Source organism: Crocodylus porosus, unplaced genomic scaffold (genome assembly GCF_001723895.1).
Source record: "Crocodylus porosus isolate Cpor-Errol unplaced genomic scaffold, CroPor_comp1, whole genome shotgun sequence".
Lineage (NCBI taxonomy): Eukaryota > Metazoa > Chordata > Crocodylia > Crocodylidae > Crocodylus > Crocodylus porosus.
In genome coordinates this window covers 26,473,557-26,496,855 of record NW_017728931.1, presented here as the reverse complement: position 1 = coordinate 26,496,855, position 23,299 = coordinate 26,473,557, and the positions used below count along the sequence as shown (strand labels likewise).

Here is a 23,299-nt window from a genome sequence, read left to right as displayed (position 1 = left end):
GTAGCAGTTGGGGGGCTGCAGGAGCTGATGGGGGATGGGACCAGGAGGGACAGCAATCTGGGGAGCTGAGGGAGCAAGCGGGGGTGGGATAGGTCATGTGCCCCCTGTGGGGGGGGGGCTGTGCCCCTGTGGCAGGGCTCTAGCCCTGTGGGGGGCAGCAAAACATATAGGTATTTAGAATTCATTTTATGAAGATAGAGACACTGGTATGCTTCCAAATGACTTTAACCCTGTAGATACATCAATAAAACATTGCCCAACTGATCACTGTTTCTCTCTCTTTCTCCCCCCACCCCCAGTGGTCTTTTATTTTAATTGTGGAGGAACATGGATTTCTGGGTATTTACAGAGTGACTTTGGGATTATTTTATGAGGGATTTTTCAGTTTTCAAATAGGGAATTCCTGCTAGGGAGGCAAGTGGCAGGACTCAGGCAGAGGAGCCTACTCAGAGCTGGCACCTTGGACCCAACTGGAGGTGGCTGACCTCCTGGCCAGCTGGGGCCAGGAGGACATGCTTTGACAGTTCAAAGCAGGCCACTGCACTGGGAACATCTTGTGGGCGATAACTGCCCAGATAGCCGGGCAAGGGGCACCCATGGCAGCAGTGCTGCACAAAGGCCAACTCTGCAGCCACAGCCCACTGACAGCTGATCCAGAGGGGCAGATGCTTCTACAGATTGTGCAGTCCCCATGCAGGTCTGGCAGGTGTGCAGCAGGTCATAGGCAGGCAGCAGCCCCCACTGCTAGACTGCTGCAGTGGGTAAAGGGTTCAGGGAACTCTCAGGGCTGCTCCAGCAGTCCAGCTGGCACAAGGGGTAGTGCTCACAGGTACCAATTGGCTGGGCCCCAGAAGCTCCTGAGAGGGAGTAGCCCTGAGCTACTTGACAGGGCAGCTTTTTGTACTGATGGTTCCAGGACAGGTGCTAGCCCCAGGCTCTAACTCCCCCTGGCTGCAGATCTAGGAGGAGCCAGGCAGGGTTATTTTGCCCCAAGTGGCACAATTTTCCCCACACCAAAGTGTATGTCCAGGCATGCGGACTGAGGCAAAAAGCCCTGGCTTAAATTTGCACTGTTTCTGTTTGAGCTGCTGCAAGCACGCATGCCTGCATGTCTGGATGTACCCATGGTGAGTTAGACCAGGCTGTTTAACTGGTGGTTCATGGAGCCCACATGGATGTAGCCTGTGGAATAATTTAAAAAACCATGAAATGATAATGAGGTCTCTGTTGAAGACAAATAGGGTTTCAAAGTTTTCTGCTGTACCAAAGCCCTTAACAGTTTCACATTTATCTTGACTTGAAATTAAGTTGTAAAGATAACACTCCAGAAGGTCTCACATTCCTTTCCTCCCCCAAAATAATACTTCACTCTCCTCTTTCCACCTCTAAAAATAAAATAACATTCTTGAGCTGAATAAAGAGGCCAGCTTATCTGGCTGTCGTATCTTATTAGCACGCCTGGGCACGTCTACATGAGCTACTCTAGTGATGAGTTACTGCGAAGTAAGTGTCACCAGGCAACCATGCCAGGACACTGCTGCGAATTAGCACCAGTTACTGCACTGTCATTTAGTACTTTGTTATGGAAATAAACTGCACAGTAACACCTGCACAGTAAGCAGCTCACTTAGATGCACCCCCTGTGAAGACAAAAGGTAAAGGGGGAAAGTATCTTAGTACCACTCTTGAAATCAGTTCTTACTGTTTAGTTTGCAGGGAAGACACCTTTTTTTGCTACGACTCATATGGTCTCTTCTCCTCAAACCCCACTTACTCCCTTATGTAGTTCTTTTTGTGTGAAAAGGGGATTCAGTGGAACTCCGGAAGGTACACATTTACACTCCTTGCTTCCCCAAAAGGCAGAAATTTTGCATTTTTAATCTCTGGCCAAGCTGAAAAGGTTAGCTGCTCACTTGAATGCTGCTTACCATGGAGAAAGAGTTTATCACTGTCTCTGTCTCCTGTGCCTTTATCCTTTGACCAACAATAATGGAGACCTGAGAGTGCAACTCAGTTCAAAGAGCAAATTAAGCTTTTGAGCCATCAGAGCATATATCAGTGAGTTCCTGTTCACAATAGATAACCAAGGAACAATATTAATTTCCATTTTCAAGGGCAATTGATATACTTGCATGACTCTGCATCCACAGGAATGCTCTTAATTTTAATTAGGAAAATTGAGCAGAAAGATGGGTTTTTTTTCTTTTTGCTGTATTGTATTATCACTAACAAATAAAGATGTATCCACAGATGATCTGCAGGAAATATCATATATTTGCAAATTAACAGGAGTGAAACTCTAGGCTAAGTTTTCATTTTATCTCTGTTTCTGGTCATATTTTATTTCCCCCATTAAATGTCAATGATATGGAATTTGTTATTGAAAATTATTGCAGAAACTGTAGTGAAAAGATATCTCTGTCCTGCCCCATTGCAACAATGATATCTCAGCTGATAAGAAGGGCTTCTTGTGGTTTTATGGATTCTTTTTCTGTTTTTCAAGCAGTTTCTCATGAAATAGTTCCTAGTACCAGATGGGATATCATGGACCAAGTATACTGTCTCTACTCTGGGATTTCTTTGCTGCCTTATTTAATGGGACATGGGAGACAATTTTGCTTGAAACATTTTGGGAACTGTTGTCATTAAGAAGTTCAAAGTATGATCCCAAAACAACATCCATGTAGGTGGACTCATGCTTCCAGAGGAAGTCCCACTGACTTCAGTGGGGCTCTGCCTAAATGGGGATTTGCCAGCATAGATGCAGTTGCAAGACCTCAATCTGTTTTCCGCAAGCGTTGTTTCTTAACTGCATAAATGTAAGACAGTTTGAGACTTTCAGTCATTGATTCATCATAAGTCTTAAAATAACCACATCATGTTTCTGATTTAATTCCCTGTTGAATACTGCAACTTAAAATGCATACAGGAAATTTATAAATAAACTGAAGAAAGAGTTGCTGAGGAGGTGTGTATAAAGTTGTGAAATGCCTTAACTAATATTCAATAATCTAAAATGTATGGAATCTTATTTACAGTAAATGTGTTGGCAGTGTTTGCTTATTAGCCACTCTGGTCACTTAATGGATAAAAATAAATGGCTGTGTACAGTACCAGTTGAGTAAAGCCGTATACAGTGAAATAAGTATTTTGTCAAATGACCACTCAGAATTTTGCTTTCACAAATAGGAAATTACAGTTACTGAACTCAGGTGCTCCAAGCCAAATTGTCTGGGATCTGGATACATACAAAACTAGGCTCTTGGGAAATGTATTTGCAGCAAACAAATGGGCAGTCTTGATTTTTTCCTGTAACAACATAAAGTCCATGCTACTTTACTGACTTTAAACTTCTAATGGAAAAACTATACTGACGCAAGTCTCCATGTGGAACCTGTATATAGATACTTCATCTTCATTACAAAATAGTCAGCTAGTGACAAGGAGATCATAGTTTACACCACAAATGTCCAGCTATTTTAAATTCCACAACCCTATTGTTTGTTGATTCCATGTAATCTTAACTCCCTTTTTCTTTATGTAGCTTACTATGTAGACGTTTTAACACTTTTCCTTCAAGAGTCCATCTTCCTTGTATTTAAAAAAAACCCTTTGGTTTAGGAATTCAGAACAGTAACAACAACATGAATAAACAATTTTGTGGCTTCATGCAAGAAGCTGAAGCCAGGAATAAATTGATGGTAAATTATCTGTGTATATACAATATTTACTATATTTCTTAAACGGCACAAAGTATTCACGTACAACATTTCATCTAACAATCTTTGACTGGAGGACTTATTCCATTTTCTTTCTCCATATGTATTCTACATAGTCATTCAGTTTCAATTACTGTCATATAGTATGAACATTGTATGTACAAATATGTATGCTACTTGGACAGTTTTCCAGTTAAAACCTCTTAATTTGTGATACACATCCAATCTTAATCATAAGTTTACAATGATGTGTTATCACAAAGACTGACATCTTATTAGCTGTTGAGTGGAAGTTTCTGTTGATAAGTTCCTACAGTTACTTCCTGTGGAAGGATTGCTTTGTGGTTTAGATTTAGGTCTGAAGAGCAACAGTATCCAAGTGCTGTGCTACAGACTTCCAGTGTGTCCACTGGCAAGTCACTACCCTCTACCTCTTTTCACATTTAGAACATTTGAAAAAATAGTTTGCCACCCTCAGAAAAATGGCTACACTTCAGGTGAAACTATATTTACTAATGTGTTGTAAAGTGCTTTGAGATTCTCTCAGAGAAAATGCTATCAAAATACAACATACTATTTTAAATTTAGAACCCACACAAATTTGTAGTTTTAGGTCAGAGCAGAAAACACAGGAAGTTCAAATTGTGTCTGCCTCTTGCAGTAACTCTAATTTTGGTACTGGCTCATGTTGTACATTCTTACTTCCTATACTTCTTCAACCAGTTTCCTTCTGACATAGAAGCAAGAGAAATAGGCTTTTAAACTCATTTATTTATTGAATGAATACAATATTTTTCCATTTATTTTTATATATGACTAATTTTTCCTGCAAAAACAGTAGTTCAAAATAATATATATAAGAAAACTCAAAAATTTGAAGCCACAAATGTAAAAATAACAAAAAGAAGCTATAAGGGTTTGAGCTCAGAATGTCATTGGATTCTTTATTAATACTAAATATCCAGATCCTGCCAATCTCATTTAGCTGGGTAATCTCATTGACTGCAGTGGGACTATTCCAAAGGGGTAAACTTTGTAGGCTTGGGTTTATAGAGGTTATATTACCATAAGTAGAAGAAACTTGTTAGGAAGGCCGTAGTTCCTGTTTGAAGAAAATTTAATAGAGGCAATTTTGAACACAACACAGTATCTTCTTGGAAGATTGTTCATAAGAAATATAGCAGTGATATCTTGCTCTTCTTGCATAGTGGGTACATCTACACAAAATGCTTACATTACACAGTGGGTGCGTCCACACAAGACGCTTACTGCGCAGTAGCCTAATAACACTGCACAGTAGCATGTCGGGCAAAAAGCATGCTAATACACTGCTGTACAGTGTTATTAGGCTACTGCACAATAAACGTCACTGAAAAACTGTGCACCAGTGCTACTGTGAAGTAATGCAAGTTACTGTGCATTGAATTAGTACTTGGTTAATTAGGTTAATCAGGTAAACTTAATGCATAGTAACTATGGCACATTAATGAATGTATAGACACGTTCACTGTTTAGTAGTGACATCTTGTTTCCTTAAAATGTGTTTCCTAATATGATAGATTCATTGATTGTTAAAGCTGGAAGGGACCATTCAATTATTTAATCTCATCTTCTGTATAAGAAAACCTTAGGTGATAGACAAGTGAAACAATATACCTGTTTAGAAAGGGTATGTAAGAGACTTCAAGCTGATACATAGCAGTAATATCAAATGCCCATTCTATCCCACTATAAATGTAAACTAAACTGTGGTAAATTCGCAGCCATCTCATTTTGAGGTAAACTGCTTATTTAGCTTCTATTTATTATTGGATAGGATGGACACACGCAACAGTTGCAGCAGATCAGCTGACCCACATTCATGAGCAGTAAGCTTCCCTGCTGTCTTTTAAATTCATATAATTGTTTTGTCTTTCTGCCTTAGAATTTCAGGTTGCCAATACAAGATGCTTTTTAGTGACAGTCTGCAAATTATTTCTTAACTAAACTTTTTTGTTGACATATATTTTACATAATGTAAAAGTAACCATTCTGTTAGGTCCTATTAAACTCTGTTAAGTTCTGACTGTCTAGTGTTTCTTTACTTGGCACTGGTTAGGCTTCATTTGGAATACTGTGTGCAGTTCTTGACTCCACACTTTAAAAAAAAGGACATGGAAGGTTAAAAAGGGTCCAGAGGTGAGTGAGAAAGATGATGATAAATTGCTTGGAAGGCAAGTCATGTGAAGAGAGACTGAAGGAGCTAGGCATGTTCAGTTTGCAGAAAAGCTGCTTAAGAGGGGGCATAATAGCAGTCCATTACTTGAAGGACTCCCATAAAGAAGAGGAGAGGACCTTTCCTTTCTTGCTGCAGAGATGACGTGGACCAATGCCTTGAAGTTTCAGCAGAGTTAGACCAGATATCCAGAAAAACGTCTTCACTGTTAGAATAGTGAAGCAGTGAATTAGACTGCCCAGGGAATTGTGGTCTCTCCATTATTGGAGGCGTTGAAGACAAGGTTGGACAGCCACTATTTAGGAGCACATGCAGATGAGCTCACCTGGGCGATGCAGGTGCCGGTACAGTCCGCCCCCTCCAATCTGGCTTGTGGCTGCCTCTGCTTGGGGCAGCCCTGTGGCTACCCGCATGCCTACCAGACAGCACTGCCCCATCCCTGGCCAGCACAGCTGCTTGAGTTCAAAATCATGGCCAATAAGTATTAAACTATCTTAAAATGGTTTACTCAGGATCATGTTAGCAATGCTATCACTTACTATTATTATTTATTTGATTTTTATGCCAACCTTCCCAAGGCTTGGGGCAGCTTGCAGTAAGAAAACAGAATAGTTTATAAAAGAAGAGAATGGCAAGAGAACAAAACAACTTGAAAGGGAACTAGAATAGAAACAGAAAACTGAGACCCACTAAACACTATATCTGCCTAGCTTTGTTTGCTAAATGCTCACTCAAATAAGAAGGTTTTACTGTGCTTCTAAAGGCTTGGTACTCATGAGAAAAAGAGTTCAAGTCCTGAGGAATGACTACTAAAAATGAGCTCCCATGCATTTTCACCAATGAAGCTTGGTGTATTGATGGTACTTGCAGGAGATTGCTCTTGTCTGACCTAAGGGATCACAATAAAGAAGTAAGGGAGCCATCAATCCCTTAGATACACAGGGCCCAGACTATTTAAGACCTGATAGATCAAAACAGCACCTTGACCAGACTGTCCTTTATGATGGCCACTGTTATGTGTCCCTGGGAACGCACCCCCATGGGAAGGTGGGCTGCTGTATTCTGTACTAGCTGCAGCTTTTTCATGGTCTCCAGGGGCAGTTCTGTGTAGAGCACATTGTAGTAGTTTAGCCTCAAGATTATGAAAGCATGGGCGATGGTGGCCAAATCCAAACCTTGAAGGTTCACAGCCTTCTTACCAGATGGAATTGATGAAATTGCACTCTTGGCTACTGCTACCATCTGAAGATCCAGATGCAGCAGAGTATCAAGGGTGACCCCAAGGCTGAAGATATGAGTAACAAGGGGAGGCTGAACCACATCGGTGATAGATGTGCCAATCTCCCTTACAGGTCATGTAGACTGCCAACCATTATCAACTCTGTCTTGTCTGGAGTCAGTTTCAGTTGATTCAGCCTCATCCTATTTCCAACTGGAGCCAGGCGCTGGGAAAGGACTGAGAGGGCAGGGTCTGGGTCAGATGAATGCAGCATCTGTTTTAGGTGAGAGAGAGGACGTGATCATACTTGATGGCATCTCCACATACCTGCATACTCTCACCCAGTAGCTTCATATACACGTTGAACAGGAGGAGCAACAAGACAGAGCCCTAGGGGACCCCACAGGAAAGGTCTTAAGAGGCTGAGGAGTGCTTTCCCATCACCATCCTTTGGGATGTCCCTGCTAGGAAAGAGCAGAACCACATTAGAGAAATCCCTTGAATAACCGCTGGGTCATTTCTGATGCCTTGAAAAACTCTTCTGCATTGTCTTCTGCCAGCACTGTACACTAATCTTCAGGAATGGATGGGATAAAGGCATAACCAAGGTAAAGCCGCACTTTCTAATACCTGAAGATCCTGTGCTACATTGTCATTCTGCTGAAGTTTTCCTAAAGTGAAAACTAGCCAATTTGGGGCATTAAAGTTGGATGACCTTAACCTTACAATAGACTCTGTGAGCTAGGTATTAAATAGTAATAGTAAAAACCCTTCAATTTGTGCTAATACATCTTTGTTTATTCAAAATCTAATTTTTGTGGAAGCATATTGTTACCATGCACTTAACTGTTAACATCTTCACACCTTTTAAAAATTTGTTAGACCTTTAGAATTTTGGTTTAACAATGTTTAACCAAAAAAGGTTGAAAGGTAAGAAATGGGTATCTAATATAATCTTTCATATATTAAAGAACTTGCTGACCTATAGAGTATCTATGGAGATTTGCCACATGTTGCTGATAAGGGTAAATCTGTTCTTTGTTCCACACGAACTTTTTAAAATGTTAAATAGGAGGAGTCATGTAATTTGGTTGGTTGATTGAATTCTTCCTCCTCTCTTCCAAGATCTTGACCTGCTTTTTGAAAATGAGCAGTGAATTTACTCAAACTTCAGTCTTCCACAAGAAAATACTTCCCTTGGCATATGCGAAATGTTTCTCTGAAATTTATAGTACAGAAGATTAAATTAATGTAGTCTAAGGAGAAAATCACGTTTTATACCATGTCTTTATGCAAAAATATATCTATGAAGTCAGACCAGGGCCCATTCATGTACGTATTTTTAATGATTGTTCTCAGAATGTCACAGACATTGAAGTGTTAGGTCAGTCTGCAGTTTCAAACATTTGAACACAAACATTTAAATTCTTAAATTAATCTCTGTGGTAATGCCATTGAAGTCATGGTTTATACCAGAGACAAATTTACCCTCAAAACTGATTTGATTTCCAGAGCTGCTTGCCACCTCTAAATAACAGCAGATCTTAATCTCAACAGTTCACAGATAAAAACTATTTTAATACAAGGATGTTATTATAGAGATTATATGTATGCACATATGTGTCTCTGCATCTATATAATTACTAAGACTTGATTTAAATCTTTTAGAATTTTCTATTAAATCCAATTCTCATTTTCTTTATCAATAGAACAAGAACTGTTTTTAGTGTACCCTCAAAGCAGTAATAAGTATTGCTAACATATAATAACAATGTCTAAGGGTGGCATTTTCAAAGCCAGTCTAACCTTAAAGCTTTGGTATTGATGTATGACGTCAAGTGCAATGAGAGCTAGTCCATTGGGAGAGTTTAGCTGAATACACCTGATCTATATTAATATGAATTACAAATGGTTCAGGTGATAAGCTAGAAAAGGGGGATTTTTGCTTAATGGATTACTTTTAATACTTGCTGTATTAAAATATCAATGCTTCTCTCTCATTTTAAAGTATAACCAGTTGTTTTGTTCTGATGATTCCGCTTCTACATGGGTTTTTATAAGAGGTTAATGAGAAGATAAGCATACAGTACTGCTTATAGGCAAAGCATCTGAAATATGATTATTTTGTTATAAATAAACTATGGATGTTAAGACATAATTGCCTTTTTAAAGGCCCACTTCTTGGGCAATCTGTCTGTCTGCCTTATTAAATGGCCCTACTATTCTTATTTTGTCATAGATAGCAAATATAAACTTGTTTAAATCAACAGAGCTCCACTGATTTCAACAGAATACCTTAGTGAGGGTAAACCATTCAGTTGCCTTGAGATTTACAGGCTTGCAGGGGCTGTTACACGATCCCCAAGTTGTTACATTTAAGACTCCAGTCTGGTTAAATTGTACAACTTTTTTGGTGGTCTGAGAGATTCCCTATTGGCATTTGCTTAAGGAGACTCAAGAATAGTTCATTCCAGCAATGGTACAGAACAAATGATATCCATTTTATTTTTGAGGTGCTGGCTTCATCAGTCTCACAGACTTGAGGTTGCACAGAATATCCTTTTTCATGACAACAGTATATTTCAGCATGGAGACTACTGGAATCTTTCTGATGTATCAGTTTCTCCAAATTTTGAGACTCTGGTGGACCTCAGGGTAGAACTATTCTTTGTCTGCATTCAGTTGCTTTAGTTAGTATAGCCATCCACTCTAAACTCTTGTTATTTAGCCATTGCATAACAACCAATGCCCTATTGTTGGGCATAAGTCATAAGTTATGCCTTAAAATGATTACATTTGAAAAGACAGATTCAAATAATGTCAAAGTTCAGATTTTCCCACCAAATATTAACAAGCTAAGTCTTAGTCCATTTTTCAAAATGGGGAAGACTGTAGGTGAAACCATACTGGCTAATTAGAATCCACCCTCTCCCTTATTATTTAACAGGCTAGAGCTAGACAGCTATCCTCATTTTTTAAAACCATTTTCTGAATGGAAGTAGCGCCAATGGCAGAAAGAACTAGTATGGTTATTTGCTATAAGACCTCTTACTCAGGTGCCATCTACCCTAACTTATATGCCAAGTTAGGTCTTTGCAACCTGCAATAATACGTCTTAAATTGCTCAAATAGTGATAGTTAAGTCAGATATCTTTTTTAGTAGAAAAGATGCCTTGTGCATGGTAAAGCTAAGACTTCCCAGAGGACCTTGTTTACTCATTTTTATTTTTTATTTTTAAATTATTAAATACATGTAATAACAGTGGAGAAAAAAAGGGTCAGCCTGGAGAGCTGGAGAGGTTGCAGCCCTCTGTGTATACACAAAAACAAATTCAACATGGGTGATGGCACTGCAAGTTTTCTTCCAGTGTCTCTTCCAAACTGCTCTGTGTCGACAAATGTGCCTCAGTCCTTTTTCAAGAGACCATCTCTCTGACTGTGCAGCTTGTCCCTGAACAGAGAACAGGTACAAGGTCCAGGCAGCCCTTCATTTACACTTAACCACTCAAAATATGGCCTTCTGCTGGACTTCTGCATAGTAGCATTTAGCCTCAATTAGGAACTATCGGCTGCCTACAGGCGTGCTGGTTCCCGTTCTAATTAGAGCACTCCAGCATCACTTCACCGCATGCATTAAGCCTCTCCACATTTTAAAATGGCTTCAGGGGCACTTTAACTAAAGCTTGTCAAATGAGCTTTAGTTAAAGCACTCCCATGGCTATTTTAAAACATGGGGGCTTAATACACGTGGCAGTGGGCTGTCTTAATTAGAGCAGCCCCTCCTCACCCCCGAGCACATGTATAGGCACCCATCGCTTCCAACTAATTTCATATAGACCACAGAACAGCTATAAAACAGCACAAATTCCTTGGTGCAATAACATTCAGAGCCCTCATTTGGCCATCTTGCTTCTTTTTTAACTTCTTCCAGAAGTCATTTCACATTTTTGTGTCTTGTTACTTTTAAGGCAGGGGTGTCAAACAGACCCACAGAGCTCTGTCATCTGCCCCCCAGTGCTGCCCCTGAGTCTGATCAGCCCCACAGAGAACATGGCACATGACGGTGGCACAGGGCTGGATTGGGACCCATGACCCCATTTCTTCCCTATACCCTTCTCCCTCTCCCTCCCCCCCAGCATACCTGATCTTACAGTGTGGCTGCTGCTCTAGGATCTGTGCCACATGCAGTGGAGATCTCAGACTGGCTGGAGTGACTGCCAGATCAGGTATGCTGGCAGGGAAGGCAAAGGAGGAGGGAGTTCATTGGCCCAGTCCAGCCTGTGGACCAGCCCCATGCCACTCATCCGGCCCATAGTTAGACACCCCTGTTTTCAGGGCTGGAACAAGCCCAAACTGGGATTTGCCTTAGGGACTGGCCATCAGCATGAAACTCAGTTCTGTCACTAGTCTGCTTCCACCAGGTATATGACTGAGCTGCTGCAGAGCAGTGTCCTTTGAGGAAGTGCCACCATTCAGTCCTCTGTACTCAACCTGCTGGAGCAGCCTTCATGCCCTTGTTTGTTTCTGCCTTTATGACTGCAGGAGTGACTCTCCTTTAAGAGCCATCTGTCTGGATCTGATGTTTCTTGTATCCATCACTGTAATTTCTAACTGGATGACCTTGGATGACTATCCCTGGGTGACTGTATTTGAGGCTGGTTGGCTGAGTATGGATAATGGTGGTAGGCAGAATGAATGAGTAAGTATGCAAGTAAGACAGTGAGAAGAGAACGAATGACTGAGAAGGAAGCAGAGAAAGTGCAGGAAGAAGGGAAATAATGAATGGTGAGTAAGAATAATGAGGAACATGTAGAGGCCAAAATGAAGAAAGGAGGAAAAAAAAGAAAGAAGAAACAAAACCAAAAGACGAGGAGGAAAGCTGGGAGAAAAGAAAGAATGAGAAGATCCTTGGTGCAGAATTATTTGAAGTGACAGGAGCAAAAACAGAATAGATTTTATATTGTTAAATGATCAGGATTGTATACATATCACAACTGAAAGAATATATAGAGGAATGTATGAGGGCTTGGTTTTGAAGTATCAAGGTTTGGGATAACCTACATCAATTACTCATGTCTTCAGCACTCCCAAGCCACATAATCATCCCAAACTCATGGCAGGCAAATCTGGACATTTGACCATACTGTCATATATTCTTTTTAGAGCATATGTAGTCTGAGTAATATTTGTGCAAGCACTCAGAGTTAGTAACTTTAAACCTTTTCCCCAGCTTCCAATATGCTCCTCAGGCTTGGTCCTGATGAATCCTCACTCCCCTCTCTCAAGATCACATATTTTATTTAGTGTTCCATTGTGATCTCCCTTCTGACCCTTCTTCTGTTATTGACATAATCATTTTTAAAGAAGACCTATCACCTGCACCCAGCAATAAGCAGGCAGAATCTCTAAGTCCAGTCTTGTTGGTATACCATGTTTTCTCACGTCCACTTTTCCTGCCCCTTATTTGTCACTCCCATTCTTGTTATACCTAATTTACAGTGGAAGCAACTTGAGGCAGAATGTGTCATATTTCTCCTGTAACTTGCCCCATACACTGACTGCACTATAGCAATAATAAAGTATACATCTGGCCTGATGTTGAAACTGACTCTGTGACCACGGGATAAAAGGCCCTGTTATTTCATTACCAGTTTGTTGCACCATCCAGACTTGCATTTGGCTTCATTTTCATTCCCTACTCTATGCATAAAGCAGCCACATTGTATTAACTGCTGCTTCTCTTGCCCACAGTGTTTGTCTTCTCTACTTCATGGTGGGTTTACAACACACTGCCAGCTTACCTATTTCCTCTCAGTCCTTGGCTCCATTCCACCAAGGCACTTAAGTCAGTGCTTAATTTTAAACATATGACTTTGATAGCAGTACTCACATGCTTAAAGTTAAATGTGTGCCTTAGTGCCTTTCTGGCTCAAAGCCCTCGCGTTTTAGGATTTTTAAAAAAATGTTTTCATGTGTTTGCGCTGCACCCTGCACAAAGACATCTCAATCTTGCTTGGAGCCCCTGATTGTTATTGTGATGTAATGTTATATATTGTTGTTGCTACATTTTATTACGGCTGTGCCTAAGACTAACCAAGAATGAGAAGCATTGGAAAAACATAAAGCAGCAGTTAGTCCCTGCCCCAAACCATTTACAGCCTAAATAGACGAGAGCAATACTGAGTATGACAAACAGATATAATGTACAAGCAGAATGAACAGTGTGATGATATTAGCAAATATTACGTTAATTCCATGATTTTGTGGGGAGGGAGTCGTTAATATAATATTGCTAGGATGTTCTTATGGCCCCATCCTTTCAGGAAGGAAAGTGATTGTCCCATGGCACAGGCAGACCATGAAGTGGATTATCTGAATGCCTGGATATGCTGAAGCTGGGTCATTTCATATATGACATCTGTCTTTCCTCCCCTGAAGGATGAAGCTCACAAGTTGAGGTGACAGTTCCTGTCTTGAAATATGCCAGTGTGCTAAATAAAAAATACCCATCAGAAAAACATACAGCCTCTGCAGTAGAAGAATTTTTTTAAAGATGTATTTATTTATTTATTGATGATGTCTCATTTTCTGTGTCTCTCCTGCCTTTTTCTTTTTTACAGCAGTTGTATGCTGCCCAACTTGCTGCAATGCAAGTGTCTCCAGGAGGCAAGATACCTGGCATACCCCAAGGCAACCTTGGTGCTGCTGTATCCCCTACCAGCATCCACACAGACAAGAGCACAAACAGCCCTCCACCCAAAAGCAAGGTACTGTGCCATTTAAAGGAGACGGTGCCGTAACACAGTATTTATAACTGTCTTGATATTTACACAGTTCTTGCCAATATGATAGCTTCATACCTCCCAAGAGCTTGTAGATTTATCTCCATATGAATTAGGGATGGATTCTTATCCCCATATGACAGAAGGGGAATTCAGGCATGCTGGCAATAAATGACATGCCCAAGGTCAGGAACTGAGCAAGGAACTCCATTCAGGGTGCATCTGCACATAAACTTAGTATACCTAAATAAACCCCATCTGGCAGGAAGCCCAGGGGGTTAGCCTGCAAGCCCAGAGCTGCTCCACCCCAAATGAGTGTGCTCTGGAGAGGCTGGCTGGGGCTTGAGGATGCTCCAGGGCAGGACTAACTGGCAAGCAGCCCCGCACTGTAGTACCTTTGTGCCCCACCCAGCCCTCGTCATCATCTACACGTGTTACAGCAGAGTAAATAACTCTACCATAGAATAGTGATTGTGTTGGTCAGTACTATCCTACAGCAGAGTTAATTAGTTTACTCCAGCCTAATAGTGCTGCATGTGTAGACACAGAGGGCACTTATACACATGCAGGGAGGTTGCTCCAATGCTCTGTAAATCTAGCGTGTTGGAGCACAGAAATTCTCTTGGTCTGTAAATCAAGTCTGCTGGAGCACAGAAATTAATGCACTCCAGAAACCTCTAGCATCCTGGGTATCAGCATCCCTGCACTGAAAAATGGCAGTGGGATGCTTTGAACTAAAGCTTATTGAACAAGGGACATTGATACATGTGATGCTTGGCTCTTTTAACTAACACAGCTTGCTAATTAAAGTGCTCCCCTGCCTCTCACAGCTCATCTATAAATGCTCAGATGCTTTACTGTGGAGCTAATTAGACAACTCCGCAGTAAAAAATCTTGTGTAGTTGTTCCTTCAAAATCGAATTTTAGTGCTTTAACCACAAGTCTATTCATTTTTTTATCTTTTGGTAATATACAAAAAACTGACACCCTAGGCATTTAGCCCTTGTGCACAACCATGTCTCTCTTACCACTTAAACAATAGCTATATTTGTGACACTGCATCGGAAGATAGCAGTAATGCAGCATCTTTGGGGCTAAATTCTGCTATAGAATCCATCCACTGAAATCAAAAGGAGTCTTATGATACATAGCTAATGAAAAAAATTGACTGTAAGTTGGTGTCTGTTGTGTTACACACCATATCTTTCTTTAAAACTCTGGGATCTAGGGAGAGTAGTTTGGCAGTAGTGGGGAAATGAGATTTATGTTCATGTTGGAGTTGTATTATCAGATTCAATTGTATCTTTACAACACTGTCTATGTTTGGCAAAATAGCTATGGTTCGGATAAATATATAAATGCCAGTATCCCACACAGCATAGTGTGACTTCATTAGATTGCTGGCGAATGGAAGATTAGGATTCAGTTGCTGAGAGTCAAAATCAGATAGAAAGCATTTTGTTAGAGACTACCATCCTTGCCACAAAATCCCCACATAATTTTCCCCCTGTGTTCTTTGCCTGGACAAAGCAAACTAAATGAAATAGAAAACCAAATAAATTATAGAAGCAACTTTTTTTTCTGCTGTTAGTCAGCTTCTGCAATGTTTATCAATTTAAATCAGCTGTCCATACAGTACAGCGGATCATTAGACCAAGAGAAAAAATGCCTCTTTATATTTTGATCCACACTGAACTGTACTTACCTATAACATTGATGAATAACCTTAAGGAAATGTTAATGAGTTAAGCTCAATTTCTGTGTTCAGTGGAACTACTTTAGTGAAGCTCAGTGAGACTACTTTCATAATACAAATGAGAGGGCAAATCAGAGCCACTTTCTGTGCCCTTCCCTAATTTACAGATAGCAATAGGGATACTAAATAGCTTTATAATATAAAACCCTAGGTCAGAGTTTCCAACGCACTAGGGCTGTGCGAAGTTTTAGTACCTGATTTGATTTGGCAGGGGTTCAGCCCGATTCGGTGTCTGGATCTCCAAATCCAAATTGAATCAGGAGACCCTTTAATCTCTCTGAATTTAACTGGAACCCTCTGAATTGATTCAGAGAGATTTGGAAAGTTTCGGAGATTCAGACATAGACACAGCTTTAAATGTTTTTTCTACATACCTCAAGGTAGCAAGCCGCTCGTGAATGTTGCAATGCTGGGGCAGATAGAGCACCCCACAGGAGTGCGGGAAGGTTCCCAGCACGCTTGGCAGGAGACCCAGAAGTGCACATCCAGGTCCACTGGGGACTGTGTGGGGTCCCCCACCTGTGCCCCCCCAGCTTGGCAACTGATACCTCCTGGGTCTGGCGAGGGGCACCTGGGGTCCTCCTGTGGCCAACCGGTGAGCCGGAGGAGTGCAGAGGGGTCCCCCAGCATACTCCCTGATGGACCCAGAAGTGGATTGGAACTAGTTCCGGTCCACTTCTGGGTTTGCCGCCAAGTACCTCCCCCCTCCCCCCCCGTTTGCCTCTGAGCACCCCCGCTGCACTCCTGTGGAATGCTCCACCTGCCCCAGCATCACAGCATTCACAAGTCACGCTGGTACCTCAAGGTATGTAGAAAAAACATGTAAAGCTGTGTCTGGTTGAATTGCTGATTCTCTGAATCAGCATCAAATCTTCAGATTCAGATTCGGCTGAACTGAATTGGGGACAGTGATCCAAATCAACGAATCACTGTCCTGATTCGGACTGAATCTGAATCCAAATCGAATATGGCCTGTTTCACACATCACTACCAAGCACCTGAATGATTCTTTGGAGCACAAGTCCCATTGACTTTCAAAAGGGACTTCTGTTCTTTAAAACATTTGAGAGCTTTTGAAATGTCCATCCATTCTTAACTATACTTCAAATGTATATAATTTTTTTAGCTGTTTGTCTTATCAAAATCAACTCATTGAATTCCCTGCCTGAAATAAGATGTACTCAATTTATTCCCCAGCTGACCAAAAGAAAATTGGTTGCAGCTGGGATTGAGACATTGTTCTTTACCTTAGTTATTTACTGTAAAACAACAAACCAGGATTTAGCTAAGGAAAGCAAGGAAAACGCGCTCCCATTTAAGTGACAGCTAGAGGTTGATAAAAGTATGTCCTTCCTTTTTCACATTGTCCTCTAGCATACTGCCCATGTCCTTTATCATATCAAAATGGATTCCTTGAATTGACAGTAGTGTCTTAGTTTTTAATCTAACAAAATAGTATGGATTAAAAATACCCAGACGAATAAGTAATACCATTGTTAACTCAATGAGATATATGATGAAAGACTAAAATGAACAGTCAGGAGCTAGAGCATATCATGTTAATGAATCAATTTTTAAAAAGGGTCTACATTTAATTTCTCTTCTCAGTGCAGAGTTTTTGACTCCTCCATGATTTTCCTTAGCTTGGACATCTTTTTTATGTACTGTAAAGCTATCAATCACAAAGCTATTTGGCCCCCAGTAATAATACATGCAGCCATTTGAAAAAAGTGTATGGTTAACAAGAGATTTTTTGTATATTTTACAGGGGGATTCTGTAAGTGTCTTATGGCTTGTTAGGTCTCACTACATTTAAAATCGGTGTTGTTTTTGGATCTATATGGCACCAACAGAATGTCTGATGAGAGCTGATGAGATACAATATTTATTTTGTGGCACTCGCAGAATTATAGACTTACCTGACTGGTAATGTCAGCAAAACCATCTCTGTTTTTCCTTTTCTTGTATTGCTTTTCTGTATTTGTAGGTGTTCCAGTGCCTTTGGCTCACAACTTGTAGGACACAAACAGGACTTATTTGCAAATTGCAAAAAAGAGTGGGCCACAAGGAAAGGAGGGGGGCTCGAAAAGGCTGTAAAATTGTTCAGTGTGAGCCCTGTGATGCATGCTGTTTTCAATCTGCTGTGTGCCAGTTGGAGGCTCAGGGAGGGAGAGAGAGAAAGGGAAAGGATAATGCTGAGAAATGATAGAGTGGCTGTGACCTCCAAGCTCAGCCTGGAAATCCAAGACATTGATTTCACTTAGCATTCCTGCTGAGAAATCCGGCGGAGTTCAGTTGTAATAAAAGAACAAGATTCTGTTCTAATGGTAATGGCGTATGACAGACATATCACTTTGTCTGTCCTCAGCACCAGAGAGAGGAGAATTGGAGAAAGGTCACCTGACCTGCCTGTGGTGTTGTGCGAGTGCTATACTGAGCTTTGAACTCTAGCCTGGAAGCACAATTATTTATAATACTAAATGATAAAGAAACCTTTTATAGTTCCTACAGTAATTAGAATAAACCTTTAAAACAGAATAAAGACCTAGTTTGGTAGACACCGGTCTGTGGATGGCAGCATCAGAAACTGAAGCTTGTGTGTTGAAACCATGTGGTGTTATGTACCCTAGTTTGTGTCTGCCTTGGTTCTGCTTTGCTGTTTCAAAACTAGATTGCTTCAGCCTTTACAGTACGTTGTTGAATTTGCTTTGTGCTCTCTTCTTGTTTCAGTATTAATGGTGAATACCTACCTGGGTTTCACGGCCCAATTTTTTCCAAAGGCAGCTTAGTTCACAGATTTGAGTCATGCTGGTCTTCTATGGTGAGGGAGTTACTGTGCATATATTCTGTGTATGTGAACAGTTAGCTCTTGATGCAGACTTTCAGGAGATTTTGTTTGCTGAATCTCCACTTGCAGCCCACAGTTTACACTGGCAGAGCTCTGGAAATGTGCTTGGGGATACATAGACAAGAAGGCAGCCTTACCTGAGCCTGTGTCAAGAAACTGGCAAACATGAAGGTCACTTTTGAAAAGCGGTGGGTTTTTTTCTTTCAGTAGAACTTTAAAGTTACTGTACTTCTCTTTGCAAGGATTCTTCAAAGTCGGCCTCAGCAGCAGATGGAACAACTGCTGGCTCTAGAAATGCTGAGAAGCAGCAGGGGAGTTTGCCAAAGATCATCCTTTAAATCTAGGAAGACTTGAACACATCACTGAAACCCCTCTAAGACCTTGGCAACCCCCATCTTGGCAAACCTTTTATCAGAGGCCCTCACCAATGTTTGAACACTGGCCTGGGCAGACTAACCTGGCATCTTCTGCTGTCTCACTTGCCTTTCAACAGATATGACCTGGAGTATTGAAACTCACTTTCCAGCTTCTTGTGGCATGACTTCTAGGAAACTGTAGAGTAGATGCAATATAATGCTTTGCTATGCTTTCTGTTGAGCTTTTTGGGCAGAAAAGTGAGCTGGTATTGTGCATTTTTTTTTTCCAAAATGGAATCTCTCTGCCAGAAAAACTGATTTAAGAAACAGAGCTGGTGGAGTCCATCCAAAAGAAAATGCATGTGTCTTGCGGAAATGGATTTTAACACAGCTTCTTCTTTTGCAGTTTTTGTGACAGCCAGTATACTAATCACACCATTCATATCACCACAGCCTCCTCCACAGCCCCTTTGGAAAGCAGATATTTCTTAAATTTGCCAAATTATGCTGGGTTTTCAGAATTTGTGCTTTAAGCCCATTTCCACCTTGATCCAGTAAGTGCTGCCCAGGTGGGTGTGCAGGGTTGGTTTGTGTCCTCACCACTAGGGGAAGAGTGCAAGTAGGTTCAGGTAAGGGGAGGCACTCAGCAGAATAGTTTGCCTCATAGACTATACAGTTCATTGTAAACCCTTAATTTGCCTGCAGCTTTATTCACAGTTATGTAATGTGAGTGTCTGGAGAGATGTCCTCTTCGTAGGGGTGGGAGATGGTGTTCTTGGTTATGGGTATAATTTTCCTTTGACCTTAGTGGATTTTGGGGCAGGCTATATCTGCCTTCTAGAAATGGAAGGGAGAGAGAGAGAGAATCTTTTAAAGTATACTGGTTCCTGGGTGAATTCTCAGTGTAGCCTGTAAATACTGCTAAATGTCTCTTGATATTTGACAAGGTATAGTGCATTGTCTGCAGCATCTGCAAAAACAAGAGCAATTCAGTGTGAAATGTGACAAGAGAGAACATTCCTGGGCACATTTCTTTTAACCTTGTTATGACCCTAGCCCTAACCCTCGTCACAGTTGCGTCTCCATCAATAGCAGCAGCACACAGATTGTCCGAATCAATTTTTTTTGTTCTTTTCAAATACTTCTGGCAGTGATGTTACTATTTGCTCAGCAGTAGCACCTGGGAGTTGTGACAAGGAAAAGAAATGTGTTTTAGACAAGCCAGAAGCAGCACTAAGCAGCTGGATATACACAATCAGATTCTCTTCAACTGCAATATCCACACAAATATCAGTGTGAATCCTTAAGTGAGGATGGTACTTTTATTTTCTCATTATCTGATCTCTGATCAACAAATAACAAGTGGATTGAATATCTGCTATGGTGCTTGGGTCTGGTAGCGAATCAACTTCAAAATACTTAAGGCAGGATCATAGGCAGATCCAGGATTAACTAAAGGGGGTGCAGTACATCGCCCCATAGACCCTGGGGGGATGAAGGCGAGGCATGGATTGAGCCCTGGGCTGCCAAAGGGTACTAGGAAGCTGGGCAGGCAGCAGATGCATAACGTGGGGCACCTGCTTCCTGGCTCCCCAGCAATAGCATTGCTTCCGTCCCTGGCTGACCGGGAGAGGGTATGGGGGCCTGAAACTGCTCCTGCCCTGCTCCAGCTTGTGCCTGTGTGGAGTGGAGTGGCTACTCAAGGAGTCAAACTCAAATGAGTGGTGTCAGAGTTCACGTTCCTCCTTTAAGTGTTTGGTCCTTGCTTGCCTCATGTCCTTCCCCACCCTTGCCGGTGTCCCCTGCTGGCTAGGAGCAGATGCTGGAAGGAGGAACCTGTGCTCTTTTACTTCTGTCCCTAGTCAAGCCAGGCTCCCCACACAGCTATTCCATGAAGTGTGGGGCAGGAGCAGATCTGGGGCTCCCCCTAGACCTGCATCAACAGGGGACAGTGGTGGCACAGTGCAGATCCCTTCTTCAAGATTCCAGCAAACAGGGAACATTGGACTTGGAGAAGGGGAGCAGAGAGTAAGTGCTGGAAAGAGCAGGTGCCACTGCTGTCCCCTACTGTCTCCTGCTGAGCTAGGTACTCTGCACAGCTGTAGCCTGCAGCTGCAATGGCTCTTTGGCTCCTTCTGCACCTAGATCAGCCAGGAACCGTAGTGGCTGTGGCAGAATGGGCGTCTGTCAGCAGCACTGCACTCCCCATTCCTGCCTATATCTACCCCTAGGCAGGAATCTTTGGACAAGCATAAATTGGGCTTGAACTGGCCAGAGATTCTCCATACAGAATCCTGGATGGGGCAATATCCACTGATACAGCTGGTGTTGCCACCACCTGAACTGTATCCTCAGGAACAGGTGGATTGAGAAGCTGAGTGCCCTACTCCAAGTTGCATAAATTACAACAGGGCTTGAACCAGGACTGGAAACACCCAAATAGGGAACCTTGAGAGGGCTGTTTGTGGCCAGTTTATTTGTTGGAAAATGTTGAGTCATTGAAACTGAACCTCTGAATGGGTGTGTACTTACCACTTTCAACAGGAAAGATTTCTTTGATTCAGACTTTTGGCCGTTATGGCCATGACCCCACATGCAGGGCATGTGCTTGCAGCAGCACAAAAAGTAGCAGTATAAATGTGTGCTGCTACTTTTTGCCACTGCACATACCCCGACATATGTACCCTGCTTCAGGCATACTGCCTGCTCCCCACTTCTCCCAGCTCCTGGCATGCTGGAGGAGCCAGGAAAGACCTAGAGGAGGGGAGATGCTCTGACCAGCGGCCAGAACATCTTCCTGGAGGATCCAGCCTCCAGTTGCTCTGACTTGCTCCTGGAGTGTGTGTCATGCTGTTTTTCTTTGCCATGTTTTTTTAGGTGGGGAAGGGGGCGGGGTTGATACTGGGAGTTTCCAGTATCAGATTTGGAGCGTGGCACATGGTTGCACATGTACTGCATGCAGTTTGCAGCATGTGCACACTCATCTGGATGCACCTTATAGGTGTTTTCTTCTCCCATTTTTTACAAAGCCTTTTATAGGTCTTGGTTTCATCCTGATGCTGAATGGGAAAAAAAATTGCAATCTTGAAATATTTTTCAAGCTCTATTTATTATTTATTGAAATGGTCACATCAGTTTACTTGCCACATCAGTTCACAACTAGTACAGTAGTTAGTTGATGAAAAGCAAGATTATTTCTTCCACCTCATCTGTGGCTTTCCTGCTTTGTGATGACTTTTCACTTTCATGATTGAACATATTACAGGTAAGTGATTTACTTGTACATGTCATGAGTACAGTGCTCACTAAAATAAACAGGAATATCAACAATTTCTATACCACAGAAATTTATTATATAATTATCTCAAATCATTTTGGAATCAGGAGCTAACTGGAAAGAGAGACCCATTGTTGACAGGGACCCTCAAATGTCATTGCAAGTGTTTGACTGCTAGCATAGATAGGGCTATACTGTTTTCAGCATTGCTGCACAATGTTAAATGATAGAGACTGAAACTGAGTTAAAAGAACCCCATCGTTCAATAAGTGTGTATATAAGCATTCATGGAACCTGGCTCAGGTTTAGGCAGCCTAATTTAAGCCACTTAAACCTGAGTTAGGAGCACCGCATGCAAGCATTTGCCACTTACCAGGAAGAGGCACAGGCAGCAGAAGCAAGTAAGTTAGGTCCGGGTGGGGTGCAGGGGGAAGGCTATTGGGTCCAGGGGGGCATGGTGGGTTCCTGGAAGAGAACACTGCATCCTGAGTAGTTAGCCAGGGGGAAGGCAGGGGGGAGGAGAGTAAGAAGAGTGTGTTTAGGGTTGTGGCATGGGTAAAAACAGCACAGGCTATGGAGAGTGGCTGGGCTTTCCCAGGCTTGAGACTGTGCTGAGAACACATATAAGTGTTTATTAGGTCAGGTATACACATTTTAGGTTGAATTAACCCCATGGTGATCTAAAGTTAATTCTTGTCTGTTAAGAACTAACTTTAGACTGGGCACGCTGTTTTTAAGGGGACCTAAGCCCTGCGAATATTTGCACACTCAGGCAATAAAGTTGCTTTAAGGTTGGTTAAAGCTATTTAACGTAATGCTTGTATGCACCCTAAAAATATACCAAAGACTAGTATGTCACAAAGCAGTAGGAATCTTTTACAGTAGAGGTTTGTATATAAATACTAGATACCCCATTACTGTTCAGTCTTGGATGTGTACTTATAGCAGGTTCATTTAGAAGGTGTGCAATCTTCTTTTATTTATTTTCTGGGTTTGGCACAGCCCTTTACATGGTACTGGTTTAGAAATTGCTTTTGATTAATCTTTTGCGGAGTAGAATAGGCTATACTAGAGTTAAACCAGATTTTGATCTGGTATCCCATGATCACCTCTTGGCCAGTTGTGGC

At 41.7% G+C, this 23,299-nt stretch overlaps 1 protein-coding gene across 12 annotated transcripts in view; it reads left to right on the top strand.

Moving 5' to 3' along the window:
- Positions 1–23,299, top strand: part of SOX5 (SRY-box 5) — a 549,709-nt gene that overhangs the window by 466,462 nt on the left and 59,948 nt on the right. For all 12 annotated transcript variants that reach the window (XM_019544450.1, XM_019544448.1, XM_019544444.1 and 9 more), the window contains one exon: positions 13,774–13,920. In XM_019544450.1, coding sequence (XP_019399995.1) covers positions 13,774–13,920 — 147 coding nt within the window. The remainder of the gene's footprint in view (positions 1–13,773; positions 13,921–23,299) is intronic.